The sequence below is a fragment of the Nicrophorus vespilloides genome, unplaced genomic scaffold (genome assembly GCF_001412225.1).
Source record: "Nicrophorus vespilloides isolate i.1.1-1 unplaced genomic scaffold, Nicve_v1.0, whole genome shotgun sequence".
Taxonomy (NCBI): domain Eukaryota; kingdom Metazoa; phylum Arthropoda; class Insecta; order Coleoptera; family Silphidae; genus Nicrophorus; species Nicrophorus vespilloides.
This window is the reverse complement of record NW_017098252.1, coordinates 210,163-236,830: the sequence shown is the minus strand read 5'-3', so window position 1 is coordinate 236,830 and position 26,668 is coordinate 210,163. Positions and strand designations below refer to the sequence as shown.

At 36.5% G+C, this 26,668-nt stretch overlaps 4 protein-coding genes across 4 annotated transcripts in view; 3 read left to right on the top strand and 1 right to left on the bottom strand.

Moving 5' to 3' along the window:
* The first annotated feature begins 407 nt into the window (after nucleotides 1-407).
* Nucleotides 408-3,938, top strand: LOC108562003 (protein trunk-like). Its single transcript, XM_017920174.1, has 2 exons — nucleotides 408-510; nucleotides 3,358-3,938. Exons 1-2 carry the CDS (start codon nucleotides 408-410, stop codon nucleotides 3,936-3,938), a joined length of 684 nt encoding a protein of 227 aa, XP_017775663.1.
* A 291-nt stretch (nucleotides 3,939-4,229) lies between these two features.
* Nucleotides 4,230-4,841, top strand: LOC108562002 (protein trunk-like). The gene has a single exon (XM_017920173.1). It carries the CDS (start codon nucleotides 4,230-4,232, stop codon nucleotides 4,839-4,841), a length of 612 nt encoding a protein of 203 aa, XP_017775662.1.
* Nucleotides 4,838-5,600, top strand: LOC108562008 (protein trunk-like). The gene has a single exon (XM_017920179.1). It carries the CDS (start codon nucleotides 4,857-4,859, stop codon nucleotides 5,505-5,507), a length of 651 nt encoding a protein of 216 aa, XP_017775668.1. The 5' UTR covers nucleotides 4,838-4,856; the 3' UTR covers nucleotides 5,508-5,600.
* Nucleotides 5,601-7,249: 1,649 nt separating this feature from the next.
* The window catches only part of LOC108562009 (fibrillin-2-like), a 34,564-nt gene continuing 15,145 nt past the window's right edge, over nucleotides 7,250-26,668 (bottom strand). The window contains exons 4-36 of the mRNA XM_017920180.1: nucleotides 19,425-19,507; nucleotides 19,256-19,354; nucleotides 19,093-19,197; nucleotides 18,747-19,037; nucleotides 18,447-18,695; nucleotides 18,237-18,389; nucleotides 17,961-18,179; nucleotides 17,660-17,902; nucleotides 16,863-17,602; nucleotides 16,587-16,812; nucleotides 16,223-16,528; nucleotides 15,612-15,953; nucleotides 15,102-15,558; nucleotides 14,764-14,930; nucleotides 14,512-14,705; nucleotides 14,141-14,453; nucleotides 13,832-14,080; nucleotides 13,570-13,775; nucleotides 13,266-13,518; nucleotides 13,057-13,215; nucleotides 12,222-12,943; nucleotides 11,785-12,163; nucleotides 11,436-11,728; nucleotides 11,244-11,376; nucleotides 10,932-11,180; nucleotides 10,555-10,758; nucleotides 9,502-9,627; nucleotides 9,198-9,437; nucleotides 8,935-9,099; nucleotides 8,660-8,865; nucleotides 8,374-8,601; nucleotides 7,895-8,104; nucleotides 7,250-7,825 (exon numbers count right to left, since the gene is read on the bottom strand). Of these exons, the coding sequence (XP_017775669.1) occupies nucleotides 7,598-7,825; nucleotides 7,895-8,104; nucleotides 8,374-8,601; nucleotides 8,660-8,865; nucleotides 8,935-9,099; nucleotides 9,198-9,437; nucleotides 9,502-9,627; nucleotides 10,555-10,758; nucleotides 10,932-11,180; nucleotides 11,244-11,376; nucleotides 11,436-11,728; nucleotides 11,785-12,163; nucleotides 12,222-12,943; nucleotides 13,057-13,215; nucleotides 13,266-13,518; nucleotides 13,570-13,775; nucleotides 13,832-14,080; nucleotides 14,141-14,453; nucleotides 14,512-14,705; nucleotides 14,764-14,930; nucleotides 15,102-15,558; nucleotides 15,612-15,953; nucleotides 16,223-16,528; nucleotides 16,587-16,812; nucleotides 16,863-17,602; nucleotides 17,660-17,902; nucleotides 17,961-18,179; nucleotides 18,237-18,389; nucleotides 18,447-18,695; nucleotides 18,747-19,037; nucleotides 19,093-19,197; nucleotides 19,256-19,354; nucleotides 19,425-19,507 (8,437 nt within the window). The 3' untranslated portion in view covers nucleotides 7,250-7,597. The remainder of the gene's footprint in view (nucleotides 7,826-7,894; nucleotides 8,105-8,373; nucleotides 8,602-8,659; nucleotides 8,866-8,934; nucleotides 9,100-9,197; nucleotides 9,438-9,501; nucleotides 9,628-10,554; nucleotides 10,759-10,931; nucleotides 11,181-11,243; nucleotides 11,377-11,435; nucleotides 11,729-11,784; nucleotides 12,164-12,221; nucleotides 12,944-13,056; nucleotides 13,216-13,265; nucleotides 13,519-13,569; nucleotides 13,776-13,831; nucleotides 14,081-14,140; nucleotides 14,454-14,511; nucleotides 14,706-14,763; nucleotides 14,931-15,101; nucleotides 15,559-15,611; nucleotides 15,954-16,222; nucleotides 16,529-16,586; nucleotides 16,813-16,862; nucleotides 17,603-17,659; nucleotides 17,903-17,960; nucleotides 18,180-18,236; nucleotides 18,390-18,446; nucleotides 18,696-18,746; nucleotides 19,038-19,092; nucleotides 19,198-19,255; nucleotides 19,355-19,424; nucleotides 19,508-26,668) is intronic.

The following is a 26,668-nucleotide window of genomic DNA, read 5'->3' as shown; positions in this document are numbered from 1 at the left end:
TACTGATTGCAGACTTTCCGTCCTTTTTTTAAATTAATTATATTATTATAAATCAATTTTTTAGAAAAAGGTGGAGACAGAAGTGTTAAACTATTGTCTTATAGAAATGAAATACAAATATTTTACTCGAATTTCAAATATTACACTTCTCACGTGAAATATAAAATAAATTAAAATAATAAATTTATAAAAAACGCGTAAACGAGATATAATAGCTCTTTGTCTAATATAACTGTTGTTTGCCGATGCAAAAGACGAAAGAAATCTAATGAAATATATGTTCAAATCATATTTTCTTAGAAAAATTAAAAATAAAATTTTAAAAGTCGGTTTTTGTATAAACACTAGTAATAATATATTGTTTACTAGAAAATCTATTATCTTTTTTTAAATATTTATATAAATTGATGGAAAAGGCCGAATGGTTAAGTCGTCCTACTCACAATTTAGTGGGCGCTGGTTCAAATACTGGTCAAGCCATTCCCTTTGTGAGCCCTTTCGGTGCTTGCAGTAAGGATCATCGTTCATCATAGATGGACAGTCAAATAAATGAGGTTCAGCATATGAACCTTCAACCAAGTCGATGGACAATGACAGTGTTAAGGATAGCATCAGATTCACAGTGAAAGTAAATAGTGGAATCGCAGAGCATCAATGTACTACTGAAGTTAACCTGCAAGACGAGAGCCAACCAACAAATCTTCATAATCCACCGGGAAAGATTATCCAATTAATGTCAACCGCAATCTTAAATTTACTCTATGTTCACTGATGAACAGTTTGTAAATAGGACATAAAAAAAATAATGGAAAAATATGAGTTTGAATTTCCCAACCTATTTTGCAAATTAAAATTAATTCAATTTTATACAAATAATTTATTACACTTTTCTCAATGATGTTCAATAGCTACGATATCCTGTTTATAGTGAGAACCGTCTATTTTGTAGATAATAGCCAGCAACTGCAGACTCTTCATTATTGGCAAACCTTTTACAATCGAGCCATTTTTTTAAGTTTAGAAAGAGTAAATCCGAGCGAGCTAAATCAGGCGATTTGCTTCCTTACGCACCCTGAGCAATTCGAACTTTAACTCATTGATTTTGGCCATCGCGTGTATTGTCTGGATTGTGACCAAACGCTGCTCCCATCTTGCACAGCTTCCTCATGTCAAAATTTACGTTATACAGCACTTTTAGAAATGCCTACCATGTCTGCTAGATTTGAATCGACGGTCATCCAATACTATTTTGTTGATTTTTCTTCACTCGTACGACCTCGTTTAAACTCTGCCAACCAATATTTTTTTATTGTAAACAAAGAAGCAAACTCCCCCAGAGTAGAATCTAGCACGACTTTGATATTGGTTGGACTGAGACCATTTAAATTGCATCGTATAATGATGACCATTTTTTCCAATGTTTACAAATTGACTGACAGCGTTCACTCTCCATGGCTGTCCAACAAATAGTAAACAACGTAGCGTCTTCAAACTAGAAAATAATAGAATGAAACAAATTGATCGATAGTCCGCAATTAAAGTCAATAGCCTTTGTATCTAATTATTTAATACATTCTAAGACTTCACAGAAAAATAATAATTAAGATATATAATTACATACCAAATTTATATTTATATATTAATTATTCTAATTAAAATAACTTCCCAATTAATATTAATTTGTATTTACTGAATAACATGACTATACAAATGGATAGCGGTGATTCAGTCCTAAAAATAATCGTGAATTTCATCATTATTTTTAATTATTTATACTTCTATAAATAATTTACATTCATGTTTTTATCCCATATTTCATATAATTGGGAAAGAAAAAAAATAATTAAAATATATTTAATTCTATATTATTTATGTATAATTGTTTCGTTCTTCAATCTATATACAATTTTGTTTTTCTTATTTTTGTTATATAATATAATTGAAATGTATAAGGTTATAAATAAAAATGTTGATTTCACGGATAACGAGCATTTCGCTTAACGAGCAAAATTAATTGTAAGAAAAATAACTCACTTAACGAGCGACGTTTCGTATAACGAGTGACTATGAGAAGAGAAAACTTATGTGTATTTTTGAAAATGTTTCACTATACGAGTAAAAATCTAGAAATTTTGGAAAGGATTAAACTCGTTAAGCAAGGTTAATCCGGACTGATCGAAGCCGCACAATGCGAGGTATTGTTGTACTTACAAATTAGATAAAACTAAAATAAATTTGAATAAACCTGATTCAATTTGAAGACTTAAAAGCATTAATTCAATTTATTATCTATCCGACGTAAAGATAGCGTTACACTAAATGCATAATCCGTCGCAAATATTTACAACTGCAAAATGAACGAAGTGCACTCGTGTCGCGATTTTTTTCCACTTTAATTATTTGTTAATTTTGCAAAAGCGAGTTTGTGTGTATATGTATGTATATATGTGTGAGTGTTCAAAGTGTCCCCTTAATAAGATTGAGCTTTATACGGCGATAGTTGTAAACGGTTTTTTTAAAAGTGCTGAAATTGCACGTTGTATAAATTGCAGGTTTATAACGGGAAAACGTCGAGCTCTCGGCGAGAAAAACAATTTTTAAGATTAGGACGAAACTTTTTTAAAAGGGCCCCCATTAAATTAGGACTATATGCATTTGCCATTAAGAGAATTAAAAACTTTTTACCCGTCTGATACGGCGCCAAAATTAATTTATTAATTATTCCCGAGTTCCCTCCTTAATTATTGACCTTCCGCTTCACGGATTTCGGGTAGTAAGAAGAAAATTCAAATCTATGAACGATTTTCCGTTTTATTACTTCAAATCATTGTTTTATTGCTTTCCGATTTACGCAAAAGAACAAATGAAGAGATCGTTAAACCACTATCATTTTTTTCGTTGAACTTTAAGTTGCGTGAAAGTTTTTCCAAACTCAGTTCGTGACCGTCAGTGCTTAAAGAACAAGGTTCCAAAAGTATAAGTTACAACTAACTAATTATAAGAAAATTATGCTTTTCAAAATTAATATGTGCTTATTACCTCGTAGATATTTGTGTAAATTTTGTTAGCCACTTTACGGATTCAGCAGTATGAAGAAGATTTACGATGAACGAAAAGTTGGAATCAATAACCAATTTATTGTTGAGTTTTAAATTGTGTGAAAGTTACTTAATCATCAGTGCTTAGAGAACAATGTTCCAAAAGTTATAACTAATTATAATTATAGGGACATTATGTTTTTGAAAATTATCCTGTAATTAGTTTGTGAATACCTGGTGGACATTTGTGAACATTTTCATTACTAGAGAAGTCTCTGGGTATGCAACATGTACTTGCATTTGTTTACTCTTTTATTAGTGAGTAAGTGTTACATCTGTAATGTATTGATATGTAAGAAGACTCCAGATGAGGTGCTCAAACAATCGTTGGATGGCGTTTTCAACGAAAGGTATATGCGAACGGAACTTCCGAATGACACTTTTGCTCTCGACATGGTGGATGGACCAAAAAGAAATGCAGACCCTGCATTATCCTTCTACGTGGATGAAGACTATTCCCGTGAGATCCAAGACGTGAAGCCCGATTCTTTGTTAGGTCGCTTCTTGTACGGAACCAGCAAAAACCTAGTAAAACGTAATGCTAATAGAAAGAAGAAGTGGGAATGCGATAAGGAAATCTCGTGGCTCGACCTAGGACCTGATTATTACCCAAGGTTCTTGAGATCGATGAAGTGCTTCGGAACATGTTGGTTCTCTAACATCTGCAAACCACGCTCGGTCACAGTGAAATTGTTGCGACGAAAGATTGGAGATTGTGTTGTTATCAAACGTGGTAACAAAGTTGGGATGGAAGGATTACCGGTAGAGTTACGTGAAAAATGGGTCTGGGAGGAGAAAAATATTAATTATTGCTGCGATTGCGTGGCACCATCTACCTAAATGTATTTATATTTATATTGTTTGTGTATTTTAAATATAGTTAGCCCAGTTAAGAAAAATAAAAATATAAACTATGAAATACTTGTTTTTATTTACGAAATGCATAAAAATCTTAAAATTTGTTTAGATGTAGAAAAAAATACAGTTTTTCTACAGTTTATCGTTTTCATGTCATTCGATGAATCAAGGTTTCTAGTGGAAACAAAAATAATAATACTCTTTTGAAAATAAAATCGTTGTGATATTTTTTTAATTATTAGTATGATTTGTTCGAATTAATGATGACTTAACATGGAACTTGTAGTATTCTTAGTTGTGTTATTATTATTGTGCGAGAGCGCGTTTGGGAAGCCTCAGGAATGCAGTGAAATACCAGAAGAACTATTGGGCCACATGCTGGGATCTTCCTACAACACGCGTTACATGAGTATAAGAAAGCCTATTAATAGTAGCCAAGTGCAGGTGGGCTGCGGGAAAAGGGAATCACCGTATGCACCGGCTTTTTATGTGAACGAGACTTACGCTGAAGAGTTAAGCAATAAACCAGCTTGGACTGTAGACCACATTGCTGATGGTCATCTGTATTTGAAGAGAGAAAAACGAGCGTTCGTGAGGAGACAACGTCAGTGGACTTGCAAATCAAAAATCGTATGGTTCGATTTAGGAGTCGACTACTTTCCGCGCTTTCTGAGATCAGTGCATTGCATGGGTACGCCCTGCTGGTACGGTCATCGAACCTGTAAACCTAAACCATTTGTCGTAAAACTGTTGAAGAGGAGACGAAATAATTGCAAGTATATTAAACCTGGCGTTAATATAGGCCCCATCCGCGTGACGGGTGGCCTTTTCGATCTGTGGATCTGGGAGGAAAGATACGTGAACTTCTGCTGTTTCTGCAACTAAATCAATCATCACAAGATGCCCGATCCTGTAGCTTTTCTTACGCTAATGGCTATGGCGTCGGTGGTTTCGTCGGTTGAGCAGAATTGCAAGGAAATGCCGAAGGAAATCTTGGGGAAAATATTGGGGCCGGCGTTCAATGCGCGCTACATGAGCATTGAAGCACCAGAAATACTAATCAAAAATAATGAGGGCGACAGGAGGAGAAAAACGGTTTTTGACCCTTCGTTCTACGTGGATAGCGATTTCGAGCAGGAATTGAGCGACGAGCCGGCATGGAATGTCGACCACATCGAAGTCAATCTCCGGCGAGGGCATCTCGCAAAGGGCAGAACGCGGCGCGAAGGACCTGAAGCTTTGGCGTGGCATTGCAAGTCAAAGGTGCACTGGTCTGATTTAGGGATTGATTACTTCCCTCGGTACATGAGATCGGTGGAGTGCTTGAAAGACAAGTGTTGGTACAACAGATTCGAGTGTCAACCGAGATCGTTCACTGTTAAAGTGCTGAGGAGGAAACCGGGAAATTGCACTTTAATTCCGCCCGGCGTCAGAGTTGGAACCATCGGCCTTCCGACGGATCTTCGTGAACTCTGGGTGTGGGAGGAGAGGGCTCTCAACTTCTGTTGCGATTGCATTAGCAATTTTAAACAATTAATTTCGAATGATTGAATAATACACAACAAGTACATAAAACGGTACACACAATTCATATTAATTTATCATAATATGCCTTTTAAATTACCTCTTAATTGTTCTCTTCAAATTGACTAATATATATTTAAAAGCTTTGTAAATAATAATATACGCTTTTACTTTATAATTTTTAGACTTCAATAATATTTATTAATTACTAATTACCTTAATAATTAATACATTATTGATTTTAAATTATCCATTGGATATTGATTATAATTATTTATAATAGATTATTAAATAGAAATATGTATATATTAAATAATTTCACTTATAATTTCTATATTTTAATTCTTGTTAATAAATAAAGATTTATTTCTGGAATATTTGTTGTTTTTTTAAATTTTCCAATCATTTTTGCGGATAATTACAGACCACAAATAATATATTTTTATTTACATTTACTTTATTGGACACTTCATATGGAGTGATTGTGATTATCAGTTCATTATGAATTAATTTAATTAATGTATTAATGTAATTATAACGTTAATTAAGTATTTTGAAGTATTTAAAATTATTTTCTTCTTGTTTTTTTTGGTTGGCTGTCGTCTTGTAGGTTGACGTCAGTAGTATAATGATACTCTGCGATTCCACTATTCCCTTTGTCTGTGTATCTGCTGCTATCCCTAACACTTTCATTGTCCATTGACTTAGCTGGAAATCCATATGCTGAACCTCATTTATGTGACTGTACCTTCATGATGAACTTAACCATTTGTCTATTAGTCGCCCAAAATCGTTTATAAAAACCCTTATTTAAATTATTTTAAATGCTTTTCCACTTGTTGAATGTATGTGCAAATATAATAAAATAAAGAGAACAAAAATCTATTAAAATTTAAATAAACTGATTTGAATCTGTAAACCGCGTAAGAGTTTCCATCATAAGAATTTATACGGACAATTTCGTAATGTAATTTCAGGGAATAATATATTTAATATAGTTAGTGCCCTGGCGTTGCTCTTATTATGAAAATGTATGCTAACGAAATTAAAAATTGTAAACCTTACTTTATGGCCGGCAGGAAGGAGGGGGAAGAGGATCATTCTACACGGCTTAATAAACATTTCCTCGCACTGCAAAAATCGAAACACCGAGCGCCCACAAAAAAAGAAGAGGATGTAAAATAAATCTTGTTTTTAAAATTATTTTTAGCAGGATAACGGAGTTAAAAAAAATGAATAAAGGTGGGAAAGGCGAGGAAGCTTCACCGATAAAATCGGAACTTGACGTTCGTTGCGTTGGGTTTAAACGACTTGCTCCGGAAGGAAAGAACGCATCCCCTCTTTTCAGGTAGACTCTACCTGTGCCTTGCCTCAGGTAATTAATTACGAAGCTCTAGAAATTTCCACAAAAATTCGCACTGATTTAATGAATCCAATCTCGATATATCACTTGTTACTTTATTCTTGTTTGTTTAGTGTTTTTTTTTTGTAGAAAAAAAATCGGTTATTACAATAGAGGAAAGCACTAAATTTACACAGCAATACTAGTTTTAAACATATTCCATTGCAGCTTAAAATTCTAACTATACATTACATAAATATTATATGCAAACATAATGGACTATGATATAGAAAAAAAAAGGAGAAAATAAAAGAAACTCGCTTAGTTCATCAATAAAACAAAATAAAAACAAAAAAAGGTCTTTTCTATATAATACTTTATAGCTAGAACTTTATGATTCGATTAATAAAAAATAAAATTATTAATAAAAAAAATAGTTAACAAGCGGCTGTAAATTATGAACACCGGATATAATAATATAATAAAAATATTTGCAATATTTCTTCTTCTGAAACACATAATTATGGCAGTGTGTCGATTTCTTTATAAATCACAATTAGTAAATAGATCTGTTGGATTAGAAAGCTGTGCGCGTTTTAAAATCTCACAGCCGAATATTTTTTTGCGTATTTTGATTTTTATAATTTTTGTAGCTTAATTATAAGGCACTTTAAAAATTGGGAGGGTACATATACATAAATAGAATATTTTCATTATTTCTTGGTTTCGTTTCGTTTCAATTAAATAATTTAACTAAGATTGGGGGTGGGCTGTGTTACTCGACGACGTTCAACCTGACTCGCAAAGTTAGTGGCTTCTCGTATAGATCGTTCTCAAAGTGTCTCTTGGCTTGGAGATCGGCGGGTCGGCCGTGAATTACGATGTCAAACTTTCCGGGATGTTTCAATCTGCGCCTGAAGTGCAGCCCCCAAACGCCGTTCTTCTTCAGGAGCTCGAACTTCTTCGTGTCGGTTCCTTCGACAATCTTATAATCCATTTCGCGCTGCAAAGCGTACAAGTTATAATTTTAGAGTTTTACTGTGTTTTGGATAATATTAGAGTGGGCACGTACCGTGACTGCGGGTTGTACTTTCACAATTCTCATTCTGTGCTTGGTCTGGCTAAGATTGATGGTGATGTCGATCTCCTGTCCGTGGCCGTGCCTCTTGTTCCTCCTCACGCTCCTTCTCATGGTCCTCAATGATCGAGGAGCCAAGTCGAAGAGTGTAGAATTAGCAACCTGTCGATTCCTGCGCGACTCCCTCCTGTGTCTGCCATTAATCTGTGGGATTAACTCATAAATTACGTGCTCTTGGAAATGTGAGTAATATATTAATAGGATTTGTAAATTTTTAAAACCAGATATACATTTGTAAAAACATAATAATACGTTATGTTCTTTTACTAATTTCAGTTGTTATAGTTTTTTATATGATTTTTTTTTTTTGTATTTGTAGTTTCGAAATTAATGTTCTAGAAATAATTTCGATAAACTTTTTAAATACTAAAAATTAGAAACCAGTTTTTCATTTTATACACTTTATATTTTACCTTGCACGAGAAGCACCCTTCGGTGGAAATCAATTTATCGTCGGCGACTGGGTCACCTATGGGGTAGGTAGGAACGTTGCCGATGTCCTGGCCGTAAGGAGTGATTGTAGCGAGACAATGTCCTTGCCCGATGCGCTGATATCCTTGAGGACATCCGCATGAGAAGCTCTGCGGGCCGAGGGCGGTGCATCCGAATGCGCAAGGGGCGCCCATGCAAGAAGAGCTCATCTGGAAACATAGGTAAGATGATCACCTGTGAAACTCGATGCTACCGAATCCGGCTTACCTGTATGCAATTGTTTAATTTGCTGTCGAATTGGAATCCATCCGGGCAACCGCATCTGTAGCTGCCTGGAGTATTGAAGCAAGTTCCGGTCGCTCCGCAGGGACTGTTGTTACACTCGTTCTTGTCGACGCAATGGTTGTAGTAATGATGCAAGTAGTAGCCCTCGGGGCATCCGCATTTGAAGCCGCCGATCAAGTTCTGGCATCCTGCAGTCAAGAGAAAACTTGCTCGATTAATTTACCCGTGGACGCAGCTTGCTCCAAACTCTTTCGAACCTTCGGAGCACTTGGTGTCATCCAAGCATTCGTCGGCATCCACGCAGTATGTTCCAGTAGAGTCGAGCTTGAAACCACGAGGACAGATGCACTTGAAGCTGCCCAAGATGTTCACGCATTTTCCGGGTCGAGGACAGACGCCCTCCTGCAGACATTCGTTGATATCTATCGAGCGGAAACAAAAACAAAAGCGATGTAATTGAATTGAAACCACAAAAGTGAAGATTGCTTCATTCATCTTATTTCAATCTGTTATCCCATACCGATGCAATCGTCGCCGTCTTGTGTGTATCCGCTATGACAGGAACAAGTGTAGCTTCCCTGCGTGTTGATGCAATTGTGTTGACATAAGTGTTGGCCTGAGGCGCATTCGTCCTGGTCCCTGCAGGACGAGCCGTCGGGATTTAGCAGGAAGCCCGGTGGACATGAGCACGTGTAGCTGCCCTCCGTGTTTTGGCAGTTGTATTGGCACGGGGCCGGATTAAGCTCGCATTCGTTTACGTCTGGAATCAAATCGAAATCGGATGAGGTGCTTTAAATTGTTCGGAGTTAAGGGAATTGCCTTACCGTAGCACTGTAATCCCAGCCCATCTGGTTTAAAACCTTTATCGCAGATGCATCTGTACGAGCCCAAGGTGTTAATGCACTTGCCGTTCCTGCACAAATCCGGAATTGTTGCGCATTCATCTACATCTACAACATTAAAATCTCATTAGACACATAATATTTCGCTTATTTATATTGTGAGTCAACATTATTTTTGTATTCAATAGGGAAAAACATTATCGACTTGATTTAACAGAAAAATATACGCTAATCATCAAAAACAATTACAATATTCAGAAAGATCTACGCTATAACACGTTGCAATGATTCATGTCTTATTTCTATCTATATAATTATTTGTATAATTATTGCAATGATATTTTATGTTGATATTTGACAGTTTAAACTTAGTAAAAATTATTTGATTTTAAACATTATTCAACAGGAGATTGAAAGCTTTCAAATGTAAGAGTTTTTAAATTATTGACTATTGTTTAATAATAAATTTAAAGAAAAAAATATTATTGTGAAAGTGATACTGAAAAACCATTATTATCTATATAGAACGTGTCTATTCGTTCGAACGTACATACATTGTATAACGTAAACATTATTATTCATTTTTTCATACGTTTTTTTCTATTTTAAAAGTAAATTAAGAATGTTGTCAATAGCTAGAAACATTTTCGTAATATATTTTATATTATTTATCGCAAAAAATAGTTTTCTTTCTTTGAATTGTTATTACAGAAACGTTTCCAATTAATCGCAATTTCTTCTTCGCAATGTTTTATGTAACAATTACTTTTATTTAAATTAGGGTATTTAATATACGCATTGCGTGGCATCAAGTCAGTTCGTCCATTTTCTCTCCAACGCTTTACGTACAATTGGAAAGGCCATTAGAATTTTAATTACGCGCCCCACGTACATCGTGGCGAATACCGGATAGCCATTTGAATATTTTAGCAATGAAAAGTTATTTGCACCGACGGCAAATCCATTCCTAATTTTGAGCGATCCGACACGACGTTAGAGGATTTAGCAAAAGTAAACGGCTCCAAAGGTGTTTACCTTGTCCATCAACGGTGAAACCGCTTTCCAGGCACAATTCCTGGTACTGTGGCGAGTATTTGGATGGACAGATTTCGCAATTGGATCCCCAGGCCTCCCCCATAGAGCAACAACAGTCGGCCTTTGTTACCCGTCTCATTTCCCTGTTGTGGGTCGTGCAGCGACCGTGTATAAGTTGCCTGAAGCAGAACCCTTGTCTCCTATCTGTAGAGAAAAAAGTGAGTATAAAAGAAGTTACACAAGAGAAGAAGAAAATAAAAGCGTGTAGTGTGTGCATGACGGTAAATAAGGATGTCTCCGATGTATAAGCATATTCCATCTGTAGGATATTTGAAGAGGTGAGAGTTGGGCTGCGCGCTACAGAGGACGCCACTTACCGACGCAAGACTTCTGGTCTTGACTGGATTCAAAGCCGTCGATGCAATCGCATCTGTACGAGCCTTGAGTATTGATGCAATTGCCGTTTGAGCATAAGCTTGGATTCATGCTGCATTCATTAACGTCCACGCAGTTATCCGTCATTCCAACTTGGGTATATCCTTCGGGACATATGCACATGAAGGAACCGATGAGATTCTTGCATTGGAATTTGCAATTGTTGGCAGGAGTATTGCATTCATCCACATCTACAAGGACGTACAATTAATTTTATATAATTACTTTTTTCAAGTTACTTCTAAATTATTTACCTTGGCAATGTCTGCCATCTGGGGCGAGGGCGTATCCATAAGGGCAAATGCACCTGAATGAACCAGGTACATTGTGGCACCTGAACGCACATTGGTTTCCAATTTCATGGCATTCGTTAACATCCTCGCATACCTAGACAATGAAACAAGGAATTTAATTTTCTCATTTGAGAGCCCCTAAGGGATAATAACCTGAAGAGGACCAGGTGCAAACCCGTCATTGCAGGAGCACTCAAAGCCTCCGACGACGTTGGAGCAAGTTCCATTCCCGCAAATATTTTGACCGATAATACATTCATTATCGTCGATGCACTTCTTTCCGGTATTATCGAGAACGTATCCGGAAGGACAATCGCATCGGAAGGAGCCATCCGTATTGATGCAATCACCACCCTCGCACACGTTCGGCATTAATTCGCATTCGTTAATATCGCTTCCCGTATCCATCCTGCCAGGTCCTTCTGGGCACAATCGAAGATACTCGGCTGAAACAATTATTATTTTTAAGTTCAAATCCTTTTTGTACTTTGCTGCAGCATACGTGATCCTTCGCTCGGACATTCTTCGCAGCTTCTACCCCAAGCAGCACCTCTCGAACAGCAGCATTCGCGCTCCGTCATGCTCATACCCCTAGGTTCAGAACAGAAACGGCTGAAGAAATGATCATAACATTGCTCCTTCCTAACATCGATGCATTTCATCTGGTGACTATTCAATATGAATCCATCTGGACAAGTGCAGTACGCACCTCCTTCGGTATTAACGCATATGCCATTATCGCAAATACCGGGATTGTTACATTCATCGATATCTTCGCACCTGTTTGTTACTGAACTTATTTCATAACCATCTGGACAATTGCATATGTGGGAACCCATAATGTTTTGGCATTTTCCAGGAGGTGGACATGTACCAGCAGACTGAAATGAGAGCATTATATTTAATATAACTTAATCAAATGAATTTTTAATATTTAACCTCGTGACACTCATCAATATCTCTACAGTGAGTTCCATCTACAGAAAGTGTGTATCCATGAGCGCAATCACACACAAATGAGCCAATATTATTCCTACATCTTCCGTTCCTACATAAGTAAGGTTTCATGTGACATTCATCTTCATCCACGCAATCATTGTTAGGACTCAATTTAAAACCAGGGTTGCAATGACATTTATAAGAACCAATAGTATTAACGCAAGTGCCATCATTACATATATTCGGATGTCTGGCACATTCATCAATATCGATGCAATTATCTCGTGCGGTTGTCAGAATGAATCCGGGATTGCATATGCACTGGAAAGATCCTTGCAAGTTCTTGCATTCGCCGTTTGCGCAAATTCTATGTCGATCGGAACATTCGTTAACGTCGACGCAATCCATAAAACTGGTGCCGTGTTTGTATCCTTCGGGACATTTGCATTCGAAACTTCCCGGAAGATTTATACATTGGGCATTGCCTTCGCAAGGATTTGGAACTCTCAGGCATTCGTTCTCATCGATGCAGTAGTGCGAATTAATATCGTAAGTGTAACCTCTATTGCAGTTGCATTCGAAACTTCCAGGTGTATTCATGCAATCGCCGTTCTTGCACAAAGTCGGAATCATTTCACATTCGTCGATCTCTTCTGATCGATTCGTCATCGGATTGATAATCTGTCCGGGAACTGACTTTCCGCACAAACCATTAAATTCATCTACAAATATCAATTATTTTAAAGTAAGAAGACCATTGATTCAATGACAGTAAGTAATTAAAGTAATTAATTTAATTTGAACTAGATAGTTACATATTGTAACTTGTACCTACTGGTGCCTGGTATAGGACATGGTTCGCAAGGTGAACCCCAACCTTCTCCCATAGAGCAACAGCAAATCTTCTTCGTTTGGTTCTGCGACATCGGTAAGCTACACGTCCACCGCTCGTAATTCATATAGCAAAAATCCTTGCGCATATCAACGCATTGTTCTACAACACATCCAATGTTAACACTTAATAAAACAATTAGATAAACTTACTCTTTCCAGGTAGAGACATATAACCTTCCGGACATTGACAGTAATATTTTCCTAATTCGTTTACACATTTACCGATGCTACAAATATCGGGATGTTCTTCGCATTCGTTAATATCATCGCAAACAGCTCCAGTTTCGTCCAGTCTGAATCCTTCATTGCAAGAGCACATAAAGCTGCCAAAGGTGTTGGTGCAGTGTCCGTTCTTACATATATTGTTGTGTTCCTCGCATTCATTTATGTCCTCAAGGACCACCTTAAAAAGACAACGTTAACTAACTTAATTTATGGAAGTGCGAAAGTTTACGGTTATTATGTTCGGTGTGTAACCCATTCCGCCTGGACATAGCTCCTGGTACTCTTTACTGTTTTCGGATGGACATAGTTCGCAATTCGGGCCCCAAGCTTTACCCACGGAACAGCAACAAGTGGGCTTTGATATGTAATCGGCTGTTGGATTTGAGCAATGTCTATTATGATCAGCGTTTAAGTAACACCTGGATACTCTCTTATCTGCAAATAAATTTAATGATTAGCATCTCAATAATTAAAATTAAAAAAGAACGTACCAATACAAGCATTGCCTTCGTCAACTAAATCATAATTTGCTGGACACTGACAATCGAATGAACCATCGGTGTTAGTACATTTGCCATAGAGACAGGATTGTGGACTTTCACATTCATCAATATCCGTGCAATTTCCGCCGGATCCATCTAATTTATAGCCGTCGTTACATTCGCATCGGAACATGCCGAAAGTGTTTTCGCATTTACCGAAAACGCACAGATTGTTAAACATTTTGCACTCGTTTATGTCTGCAAAGAATAAAAAATAACTTCAAATACTATACAAAAAGCTGTATTCAATGGACATACCGATGCAAGCCTGATCGTTCTTCTCGTTGGGATGCATAAATCCCATCTCACACTCGCATCTGAAAGCTCCCGGTGTATTCAAGCATTGTCCATTCTCGCACAAGGATGGATTGTTGGAGCATTCGTCGATGTCGATACAACTGTATCCGTCTCCTTTAAAGCCAGCATCGCAAATACATTTGAATGAACCATCAGAGTTTACGCACTGCGCGTTCTGGTCGCAACCTCCGTTGTTTGTAAGGCACTCGTTTATGTCCCTGCAGCTGACACCATTGCCCGTGAAGCCATCCTGACATCTGCATTGATACGATCCCTGCAATTGTCATTAACGTTTTACTAACCATTGATTGATTGCAAAGGGTCGAGCTTACGGGATTATTGATGCAATCTGCGTTAACATGGCAATTGTAGCTTCCCAAATAACACTCGTCATCATCTGAACAAGAAGCTCCTGCATCTGGTTTTACCGAATAACCATCCTCACATCGGCACTGGAATGATCCAAGAGTGTTCACGCAATCGCCGTTCCCGCATATATTTGGATTCTGCTTACACTCATCGATATCTGCAATGTTTCAAGATATTTATACAAGACTTGAGACAAGATGTTTTTTTATTAATACCTAAGCAAGAAGTGCCCCCAACACCAGGTATCAACCCGTCGGTACAGTGACAGATGTATCCTCCTTCAGTGTTTACGCATTTACCGCCGCTACATATCCTCGTGTTCTCTTTGCATTCATCTATATCTTTACAAGATTTTCCATCAAGTTGTAATGCATAACCATTTCTAAAAATATTTGTAAAAAAATCATTAAAATTTTGGTTTCTAACAAATTAGTAATAAAAAATAGATAAAGCACCAAATTGATGTTCATATGAACGTACACAGTTTAAAGTACGCAAAGATATTGCTATCTATTTTTTTCTAAATCAATAATTAAATTAATGTGTTTTTTACCCGCAAGAACATGAATAACTTCCTAAGGTATTCGTGCAAATGTCATCACATGGTTCATCTTCGCATTCATCAAAGTCTTCGCAATGGGTCTTTTGTCCATTTTGTTCGTAGCCTTCATCGCAAACGCACTGATATGTACCCATCATATTCTCGCAAACACCATTCGAGCAAATCCCACTTGTCCTTGAGCATTCATCGATGTCCTTGCAGTACTGCTTATCCGAAGACAATTCATGTCCAGGAGGACACTCGCACTTGTAAGATCCTTCGGTATTGATGCATCTACCACCCCTGCACAAGCCAATAATCTCCTCGCACTCGTTAATATCCATACAAATCTGCATAGGAGCCATCGTCCTGAAGCCTTCGTTGCACTCGCACACGAAGTCTCCGGGTGTGTTCTTGCACACGCCATTTCCGCAAACGTTATTAGTGGTAATGCTACACTCGTCGATATCTGCAAAACGGCGCTCGTAATAAATTCTCCAACGTAATAAATTATTTAAATACCTATGCATTTGATCCTGTTTTCATCGAAATCATAGCCTTTGTTGCACCTGCAGCTATAGCCACCAATGGTGTTCTTGCAGCGTCCGTTCTGACAGATCCCAGGAAACTCGGTGCACTCATTAATGTCTTTTCGCTCTAAAAATCCTGATCCTCTGGGGCACAATTCTGTGAATGCGGGTGTACCTAGCCTCGGACACAGCTCGCATTTCTCGCCCCACGCCCTTCCAATCGACGAACAGCAGCACAGGTTCTTATTGAAGATGCCGTCTACGAAATGCGTACATTTGCCATGCTTGTAACGTGTGTAGCATTTTTCCTGTCTTATATCCAAACATTGCGTCCCTATAGCAATAATAAACACAAGACAATTAAAACATTACATTGACGTATATTAATAACATTTAGTTTATTTCTTTTGTTCTACTTATTAAATAATTCGTTTTTTTAAATATATTATAATATTATATAACGGTATATTCATTTTATATTTTAAAACAATTAGAGAAATTTGTAAATAATTGTAAATTAACAAATAACGTTTACTTTCAATATAATTGTTTAAGTTTCTTACTATATGTTAAATGAGAAGAATTTAAGTTTGCATTTCTTACTTGTATTGTCTAAAGTTAATCCAGATGGACAAGTACAGGTAAAACTTCCTTCTGTATTTATACAGGTACCACCTCCTCGACAAATGTCAGGATTTAATTCACATTCGTTTATATCGGAGCAAGCTTTTCCATCGACTTTGGCATACCCTCTGGGACACTCGCACTCATTGCGATTACACCTTTCGCAAGGTGATCCCCATGCAAGACCAACAGAGCAACAGCATTCCTGTCTACGGCTTAATAGAGGCAGATTATTTTCGCATTTCCCGTGATTCATACGTGTCCAACATGAACCTTTTCTATTATCTGGAATAGAATATTAATTGAGGAATTTGTTTCCTTTGAAGATATTGCACGTTCGTACCAATGCAAATCCTTCCGGTATTATCCAAGATTGACCCCGGATCGCATTCGCATTTATAAGATCCTGCTGTGTTCACACACTCCCCATTGAAGCAGGCTTCCGGTCCCAGTTCTCTGCACTCGTCGATGTCATCACATGTGAACGAATTGGGATTTAATTGAGTACCTGTTGGGCAAATGCATTGGAAACTGCCAGGGGTATTACGACATTGACCTCCAGAGCACACCTAAAATATCTGATAATTCATAACTACATGACATTGTGCTGATAACTCACCAGTTCCTCTTCTTCACATTCGTTGATGTCTGTACAGAACTTTCCGCCATCGTCCACTTTATATCCGGGATTGCAGATACAGCGATACGTGCCTATCATGTTTTCGCAAGCGCCGTTTAGGCAGATGTTGGGATTTTGCGCGCATTCGTTAATGTCGTTTCCATCAAAGGTTTGACCAGGTCCGTGAGGGCAAAGGGAATCAAATTCTGAAGTTCCAAATGTTGGACAAGCTTGGCATGAAGTACCCCAGCCCATAGGTTGTCCAGTGACTACTGTGCAGCAACAACAACTGGATTTGGTTACTGCTATGCTCGATGGATTCAAACAAACTCCGTCTTTATACTGTTGATAGCATAAATCTCTTCTAGTATCTAGACAAGAACGGCCGTCAGCGCCTAAACTAAAACCTGAATGACATTCGCAACGGAAACTTCCAGGAGAATTGTAGCACGTTCCATGTTTGCAAGGATCCTGAATGCATTCATCGATGTCCATGCAGTGATGTCCATCTGGACCTAATTTATATCCAGAATCACAGACGCACTTGAAAGAACCCTCCATGTTGACACACCTTCCATGGATGCACATCCCAGTATTCGCGCACTCATCCAAATCGCTGCAGAAAGTCCTATCAGATGATACTACAAACCCTGTTAAGCAGACGCAGTTGTAAGATCCTGGAGTATTCTCGCAACGACCGTTCAAACAAATCCTGGGATTCTCGTAACACTCATCAATATCTAAATTGAAAATGAATTAGTTTTTAAATTTCAAATACATTTTCGTACAGATATTACCAATGCAAGCATGTCCTGATGGAGATAGTTTATACCCGCTCTTACACTGGCATTTGAAGCTGCCATCCATATTGATACAAATACCATTGGTGCACATTCCAATTTCGCTGCACTCGTCATGATCAGTGCAAAGAGATCCATCAGGAGAAATGTCGAATCCGGATGGGCAAAGGCAATTGAAACTGCCGGGAGTGTTGGTACAAACTCCGTTTTGACATTTTCCCGAACGACATTCATCAATATCTAACAGAACAAACCAATGTTAAAGCAATCAACAATTATAACAAAAAACAAATAGAACCTTCGCATTTTCCCGACTCTGCCATGTAGAAACCAGGGTAACAATTACACTGGTATCCTTCCCTGGTATCGATGCACTCGCCCTTTCCGCATATGCCCGGTCGAAGTACGCATTCATTCACTGTTAGTAATCCTATGTCCAATGAAGATTTATTGCCGCTACTATGATAGTCTTTTGGCATCGTGTGCATTCCGCCGAAGCATAAAGACCTGTGTTCACCTAAATGTATGAAATTGATTGATATGAATAATATAATACAAAGTTAAAAGAATAAACCTTCTCCATGTTCTGGACACCTATCGCAATTATCGCCCCAGCCTTTTCCCATATTAACACCACAGCAACAGTCTTTTTTTGATAGCTTGTGCGGTAAATGGTAATGGCATTGGTTGTTTTCGCGCATCGTGTAGCAATATCCTTGCCTTCCATCTAAAATAATTCAAATAAATACTTTTCGTTTCGTTATTGCGTTTCAAACAACTATACCAATGCAATAAGTTCTATCTTGGCTTTGGATGAAACCTGGGTTACATAAGCAATAGTAGCCACCAACGGTATTCACACATCTTCCATCTTCGCAGATACCTTCTTCCAAGCATTCATCCCTATCGTCGCACTGATTCGTTTCAACATTTCTAGATTGCCCTACGGGACATTCGCATTCGAAAGAACCAATCGTGTTCACGCATTTACCACCTCTACACAAATGCGGTATAGTGTCGCATTCATTGATATCTAAGAAGTACAGTATAATTATATTTGCTTAATATTATAATTCATTAATACCAATGCATTCTCCAGTTTTTTGCTTCTTGAGGAATCCAGTGTTGCAGTCCAATCTCGAAGGGCAGTGCTGACATGGGTGTCCCCAAGCTTTACCAACGGTGGCGCAACATAAGGTTTTCGTGCATACGACTCCTTCCAATTGATTCAGACAAAGATTTCCTCTGTAACCTGTATAGCAAGGACCAGTTCTAAAGTCGATTTCGCAATGATTCCCAGTGAATCCGTAAATGCAAGCGCATCTATTAGGGCCGACGCAGCGACCTCCGTTTTCACAAGATCTGGTGCAGATGGCTGCAATCAAATAGTTTAAATAATTGTGGATAAGATTAATTAATACTGATATTACGTTCAGTGCAAAATTCGCCGGTGTATCCTGCGTTACATTCGCATTTTCCATCTTTGCAAGTTCCACCATTCATACAGACAGCTCTGCAATTGCCCCCTTCGCTTCCTGAACATAAAAAGATTACGTAAGATCATTGGATTATAGAATTTTATGGATTTCAAACCGTATTTGGCGAGGCAGCTGGTAGCCCTTCGTCCGTCTTCGCACATGCAGAGGTTCGGTTGGTAGCATCTTCCAGGAGAGCAGGGTCTCGTGCATACCGCTGCACATTGAAACAAATCATTTAAATTAGGTACCTTCTGATTTATTCAGGTAGTATTAATTAGACTCACGTATGACGCAGAGGCCTAGGCTGTGGTGCCTTGCCCAACCTGGGCAGCAGTACGTCCTGCTTTTGGATCTGCACACGTTCGGGCTGTAACAAATATGAATAATACATTTTAATAGAGAGTCTCTTTTGGTAGGCGCCCGGGATTTATTAGGTCTGTACACGCGTGGCCCGTCCACGTTTATCAAATTTTAAATTGCTTCCTTTGGTTTGTTGAGATCAAAATTAATCAGTTCGCTCTGGTTAAACAATGTACAAAAGAATGTATCAAAGGCGGCCTTTGATCTTGCGGTATTGGGATTTGGGATGATGCTGTGATGCGGCCGGAGAACGAGTGAAATCTCTTTGCACCAGGAATATAACAGTGCTGAGATTGCGTGTCAACTGAGATGCGTTCCTTTTTGGATGTTAATTAACACTCTTCGACGGTCCGTTTTATATTTCCTCTGCCCTCAAATTGAGATTTAATGTGCAGGTAAATGTTATTTATAATAGCAGACACCTCCCTCAAAGATTTCGTATATGAATTTAAATTGATTGTGCAACGCATTCTTCACGTATAATTTCAACTAATACCATTCCTTATTCGTTGGTCTAAATCTAAATCAATTTAATTCATACCAGACAATAGAGATGAAAGTGTCCCCTTGCAAATCAACGCATTCGAGAAAGCTGCTTACTATTGCGCAACTTTATAAAATTTCTAGGTGTAGTCTTACCTTCAAATTTCTAAGCTTTTGCTAATTTTGTAATCTTTTATCATTGAATAAATGTAGAAAAAAAATGTGAAAATTAAATAAAGTAATTTCTTCGTTTTTAAATTTGCAAAACATTCCACATATTGAAGAAAAATATATAAATATGAATTTAAAAATCATTTTTAGTGAAAAAGTTGTATATTTATTATCTAAAATATGTACAAAGTTATTAATAAACTAACTATTACAATTATTTAAAAAAATAAAATTACTTCGTTCAATAATTATTTTTCTTAAGATATATAATATAAGTTAATGAAGTTTGGTAAGCTTTAATACGTAATTTCCTGAGCTAATGTTCCGGATTAATACAAGATGAAATTATAGTTGTGTCATCTGCAAATTTAGCAACGAAAACAGTAACTTGATGTTTCATTTCTCAGATATAAATTCATTGCCTTAAATAATTTAAAAGATTAAAGCTTTTGTCTTGGAATTCTAAATATATCAAATATTTAAGTAGTTTCAATAAAATTGTAATTATCTAATTGTAATTATTGTATATTTGTTATCTAAACGATATACAAAGTAATTAATAATATAATGGAATAGAATTATTTAAAAAAAAATTACTTTGGTTAATAATATTTATACAAAATTTAAAAAATAAATGTATTTTATATAAAAATATTAAAAGACTTTTTGTCATAATCAAAGAAAAGTATTATTTTTTATTTTAATTTAAAAAAATTGTAAAACTAAAGAAAAATGTAATTAATTATACCTTTTTTAAGGATTAGAATAATTAAGTTAATATCAATACATAAGTTGGCGTTGCTGTTGAAAAAAAATAATTTAAAAAATGAATGATTCTTTTTACAACCTGTATTTTTACAATATGTAATGTCATGTTGTGTCATAATACTTCAAATTATATGCTATTCATTTCAGAGCCTGTAATATAAATATAATAAGGATATGTTTCAAGGAAAATGATGGAAAGAATGGTTGCGTAATATCCAATGAGGTCGAAAAATGAACTTTTGTGGTCTACCGGTATAAGTTACGTCCTCATGCAACTGAATTTGATCTATTGGGGGTACAAACGGTAGAAATGCACGTAGCCTGTTTAAAGTGTACGTTGTATGAAAATTGCTAATAAAAAGGCGGATCGCTTTTTACATTTACGCTGCGCGTATCGAATTTTCGAAAAAAATGAAAGATAATGAGTATATGTTGTAACTCATATGGGCACACCATTTTTTTTATGGCTTTGACCCATATAGAAAAAAAACTCAATTTTCCCACACTTGACACTTGAAAAGCACAGAACTTTAAAAAAAAAGTGCCCACTTGTGCTGATTGTTATTACGCAGAGAGCATTACAATATTTTCTTCATTAAGTTCAATAAACTTTTTGCTTTTTAACTCGGCGCTCCGCTCAGCGCAATATTAGTCATCTATGTGTGAAAGTAATTAATGCGGAAGAGCAAAACGAAGAGAAAGAGAACTTCAGTTGTTTTTCCGCGCAAACACGAAGGAAATCCAAAATAAAAAGAAAGTGAAAAAAAGAGGAGACGAACATTTTGATTGATTGACGGTATTAATAGAGCGATCATATGATATATGTGTGAGAAGCAAATGAGAAGTTGAAAACTTCAAGCGCAGACGAGCAGATATGCATCTTGTTGCGGTCTTTGCCACTTCACATCATCCGCGAAGACAGATTTAAAAAGAACTTCGAGCAAATCAGAACCAGCTAACAAGCATAATGATATGTTCAAGTGATTGCTAAGTGGTTTGTTTACATTTATCCTTAAGGAAAAGAAGAAAATGAGAAGAAGGAAGAAAGAACGAATGGTTTTGATGCGCAACAAATGCCGGTCTCAATTATTTGCCTGCCGCAATTAACTCCCATTCGCACAATTCTGACCTAATAATTAGCTGCAGGACCTTTGGACTAATTCCAGCGCCTCCTATTATGCAATTGACGGCGCGCTCTTCGGGGAAGATTAGTGCGGAACGAACTTTTATCGCATCCTGGCGATGCCTTCGAAGGAAGTACAATTAGATTCTAGGCCATCTAGCACCTACATGGCTTTACGTAATCGCGTGTAAACGGTCCGTAATTAGAGTGCATTTTGCGAAAGTCCATGTGGATTAGGCTCAATTCAAGGTTGACGTACGCCCCCGTTGTTTGTTAAGCTCAATTATATCCAGCACAACAGGAACGATTCCAAATAACGTGATGTAATGTTTGTAGTTTTTTTTGTTTGTTCTTGTTCGTCTTTACTTCTTCGCCATTGATAAGAGAATAAGTAGAATCTAATAAACCCTAAACAGACTGTATTTAATAGATTTGTAAGAAAACGGTTATTTGTTAATATGTAAAATGTATTTATTTATAGAATTATAACTTAAGTTAATATTTTTCTTAAAAAAGTTGCCAATATTTAAACAAAATTGTAAAACTAAATAATAATTAACAAACAAAAACCAAATTAACCAAAAAAAACAAGATTCGGAATTTTACAATATCAGGTTTTAAGAACAAAGAGGCTTCAAAAATTAAATTGCGATTGGGGATTGGATGTGATTGTTTTTGGAGATTACTAAGGACTTCTTCCCCCGAGGAACGTTTTAAGCGATTTTGACAGGTTGAAGGCGGCTCGCCATTGTACGGATCCAACTTACTGAGCACATTAACATATCTAGTGTCATCGATATTCATTGTGCGCACAGAACTGATTCGAGAAGATAAATCACATTGTCGCTTCCAATGGGTTCACCCGAAAACATTCTTCGTATCCTTCGACAACTGACAGGATCAGATCGGAGAAGTGTACGTACAAACGGAGGTTCTTCGCACGATAAGGTCGGCACGCATTTAAATATTCCGCCTTATAATATAGTCATCTTAATACATCTTATACAGTCTCTGGCAACTGGTAGCTAGACATCAAGCTGCGTCTTCCTGGTCTAATATTCTCTCTTTGGTATATACTACATTTCTCTCGTCTCTCTCTCTACACTTCGAGCTTTTCTTCCTTTTATGGAGGTCCGAGCCACTCAAACGCGCATAATTATAACATGCATTCACGTCGCATGTTTTCTTTTTGTCCTTCTTGTTCTTTTTTTATTTCTTAATAATTTTTATTCTAAATAAAGATGCTACAAACATAAACAAATAAAGAGAGAGCGGAGAAAAGAAAAAAGCGCGCGGCTTACATCTTATTTGATGTCAGTTTAACATTACGTACATGATGTAAGAATAATAAAGGGGATTACCGTGACATCCAAATTACGTTTTGAATTTAAACTAATACTTATTAAATGATTACTATAAATTCAAGGATCTCACGAAATTACATGTTGTAAATTATCAAATGATTATAGAAATCCTTCTTTCGAATGCAATACAAAATTTGTAAAGCCAGAATGATGTACATTTAATAACAAACCTTATATTGAATGAATGGAATTTACTACTTGGTTGTAGTTTATAGTTCTCTTTTGAAATTCAATATATTGGATGTTCATCTAGAATTGAAACTTTCTCATAAAATATTTCTAAATGTTCAAACAAACATTTATATCAAACTCATTTTACAGCACATATTTTTACAGTTCTATAATTTAAATCATTAATAATTTTCTAAGTATTATTTTTTAGAGACGTTACAACTTTTTTTTTGTATTAAAATAATAATCATAATAATACATTAAAAGAAATTTACAAAGTATTATCGCTGAATCACGAGTTCAGCCTTTTTTTCTGGTAATCTCTTGACCTTATTGATTCACGCATTAAAGATTTATTTTCACACAAAAACTTTATAATTTAATTAAATTATATAATAAACGAATTAATATTATTACATTTTCTTATTGGGTAAAATTAGCGCAATATTAAAAAATAATTTGTTAATATAATTAACATATAGTGAAAACATCTATACTCTACAAAAAATACTGAAACGCTCTATAAATTTGTATTTCGATTGAAACGTTTAGTTTTAAACTACAAATATTATTGATTCATAAAATTGATCTAAGTTGCTTAACTTTAGTAAGATGTGAATCATCAACTCAATGATTGACGCTTTTTTATGCAAATTTTATGAATGCAATTCACTCTAATAGTTAATAAGTATTTTGATTATTTTTTTATAGAAAAAATGTGGTCCTTTGATGACGAGTAATTTAATTACATTAGAATAGTACTTAGACTATATTTATTGAATAATAGTTATATTATAATTTTGTTTGTGAATTACATAAGAAAATGTGAAATTTATGGTATAATTGCATTAAAATATTTTTGTACTCATTTCATAATGAGCAATTTAATTAATGTTTACTAATAGTTTATGATTATTTTAAATTGTAGCACTAAATGTGAAAAATAGCAAAAAAAAGAAAAATTAGTTTGCAGAACAAATTGTGAAAACCGAAATAAAGAATGTGTATTATTTTAAATTGAATTTAAAATAATGTTTGTTTTGTGTTCGTATGAAAGTGGAACGAACTTGTTAGAACACCAAGATCCGATACGAAACATAATAAATAAATCTATGTTTGACATGAAGACACATAAAGCGTTATCAGTCATTAAGATCATATCAAATTATATCCACGTGACGTGGGGGACTTGAATTATGGCCGGGCCAGTTAAAAGTTTCAAATGCCACAATCAATAATCAGAAAATAATAAATGATTTGAATCGCGTGAACTGCTCTCCCATACTTCGAAGATATTTTAAGTGCGCCCAGTTGGATATCGGGCCCAATCAAAATATATCACGCGTATCGAACGGAAAAGGGAATAAATGCGTGTAAGAATGGAGAAGAAGAAGAAGAAGATGACCACGAGGAAGAACAATGGATTGCATCCACCCATGCAACTAATCACATATGATACTCTTCGGCTTTTGATCGATCGCTGCGAGACATGCTCGACAACATTGTTTCGGGAACCATCCTAATTGAGAAGAAAAATTGCATTTGAAGCCGATAGAAAGCAGCATTACAGACGTATATCAATTACCGGAATGACGTTTAAACTTGTGGCACGCTCGGAGGTTCCGAATATTCCTAATCTATTAATCAAGCAACCCCTCTTTTATTTATATTATAATTCATTCTCTTTCCTTCTCAATGGACATCAATCAAGAGATGTGATTAGAGTGCTTCGAAGCAACATTGTTGGAGCAGACGTTTAACCGTTACGTGACTAGGCGGGGTGATAACTATTAAAAAAAAGGATAATTAAAATTGAGCGTCCCATAAAACTAGGAGGTCCTATAATTCAACGGCACGTCAATAGAGTAATTAACAGAAGAAGAAAAATATCAATGGATTTATTTAAAACGCACACATAAAATAACGAGAGGATGGAAACGCCTGTTAAATAATAACAAACATTTAATACCGCCGATTACTGTTTTATCGGATCTCGAGCTGTCCTCGCTATTAAAGTCAACAGTTAAAACGTACTTAAGCTTAAAGAGGATGAAGGAAGATCCGCCATCCTCTACTTGTAGTGGTTGTGAATATTAACGGTGTTGGCCACGATCTTGATGTACCTCCGAGGTTTCTTTTCGGTCGCTTCGTTCTCCGAGACGTCGTTTTCGTCGGAAGCCCTGAATTCCTCGTACATGAAACGTACGCTTTTCGGAACGTTCCCAGCGACGTTCCCAGCGACGTTCCCCACGTTCAATTCATTCTCGACCGCTTCTGATGCGCTGATATCTGGACTGGGCGGCATCGGCGGTGTTTTATTCTGAGGTAGGTTGATCGGGGATTCCGGAGGTGTATCGGCCACATCTGCAGGTACTGATTCTTCGCGGATTGCATCGATTTCGGTCTTCGAACATTTCGGTCCTGGTTTGTACCTCTTCGTCAGCCTTGTTGATTGATGATTGCCTGGCTTATCGATGCCGTCTTGGAACGTGCTGTAATCCTCCACTTGCTTGTTCATATTTTTGGTTACACGCTTTATAATCGAATTCGTTAATGGCTCGATCAATACTTTGGGGGACCAAGTGTTCTTTCTTACTTTCTCAAAATCGACTATCTCCGTTTGAGTACCGGTCTGGCTGTAACGTGCCTGTCTTGGTCTTCTTTTGGCAACCATCACAATTTTATTGTAAATGTCAACTATCAGACAACTTTGATATATTTTTAATCTAATTTTTGTCATTCTTGTCAAATTTGTATATTTCTCGCTAAATCACGACATCCTCATCACGTGACGTGTGTATACATTTTGTATCATTTTATTAAAAGTTTAGAATACGCGAGTGCGCATTATACAGAAATGTGTATCATGAATAGAAGTTAAGGAATCTGTCAAGAATGGTTACTTTTACAGCTTTATTTTAGACGATACGAGATCGTGCGTTTGGTTTGAATTAAATTGATGGATTTTATACAAATCGTGACAGCCGCTTTTGTGTTTAACTATAATCAACGATTCCCGAACGATTTGTAAAATTAATTGATTAAACGTAATTATCTATCATTACCAGTTACATAATTCACCATCATT

Coding starts and splice junctions, on each gene's coding strand:
- LOC108562002 (XM_017920173.1), top strand. CDS start 4,230: ATGGAACTTGTAGTATTCTTAGTTGTGTTATTATTATTGTGCGAGAGC.
- LOC108562003 (XM_017920174.1), top strand. CDS start 408: ATGGAAAAGGCCGAATGGTTAAGTCGTCCTACTCACAATTTAGTGGGC. Junction 511..3,357: donor GAGCCCTTTCGGTGCTTGCA/GTAAGGATCATC, acceptor CTCTTTTATTAG/TGAGTAAGTGTTACATCTGT.
- LOC108562008 (XM_017920179.1), top strand. CDS start 4,857: ATGCCCGATCCTGTAGCTTTTCTTACGCTAATGGCTATGGCGTCGGTG.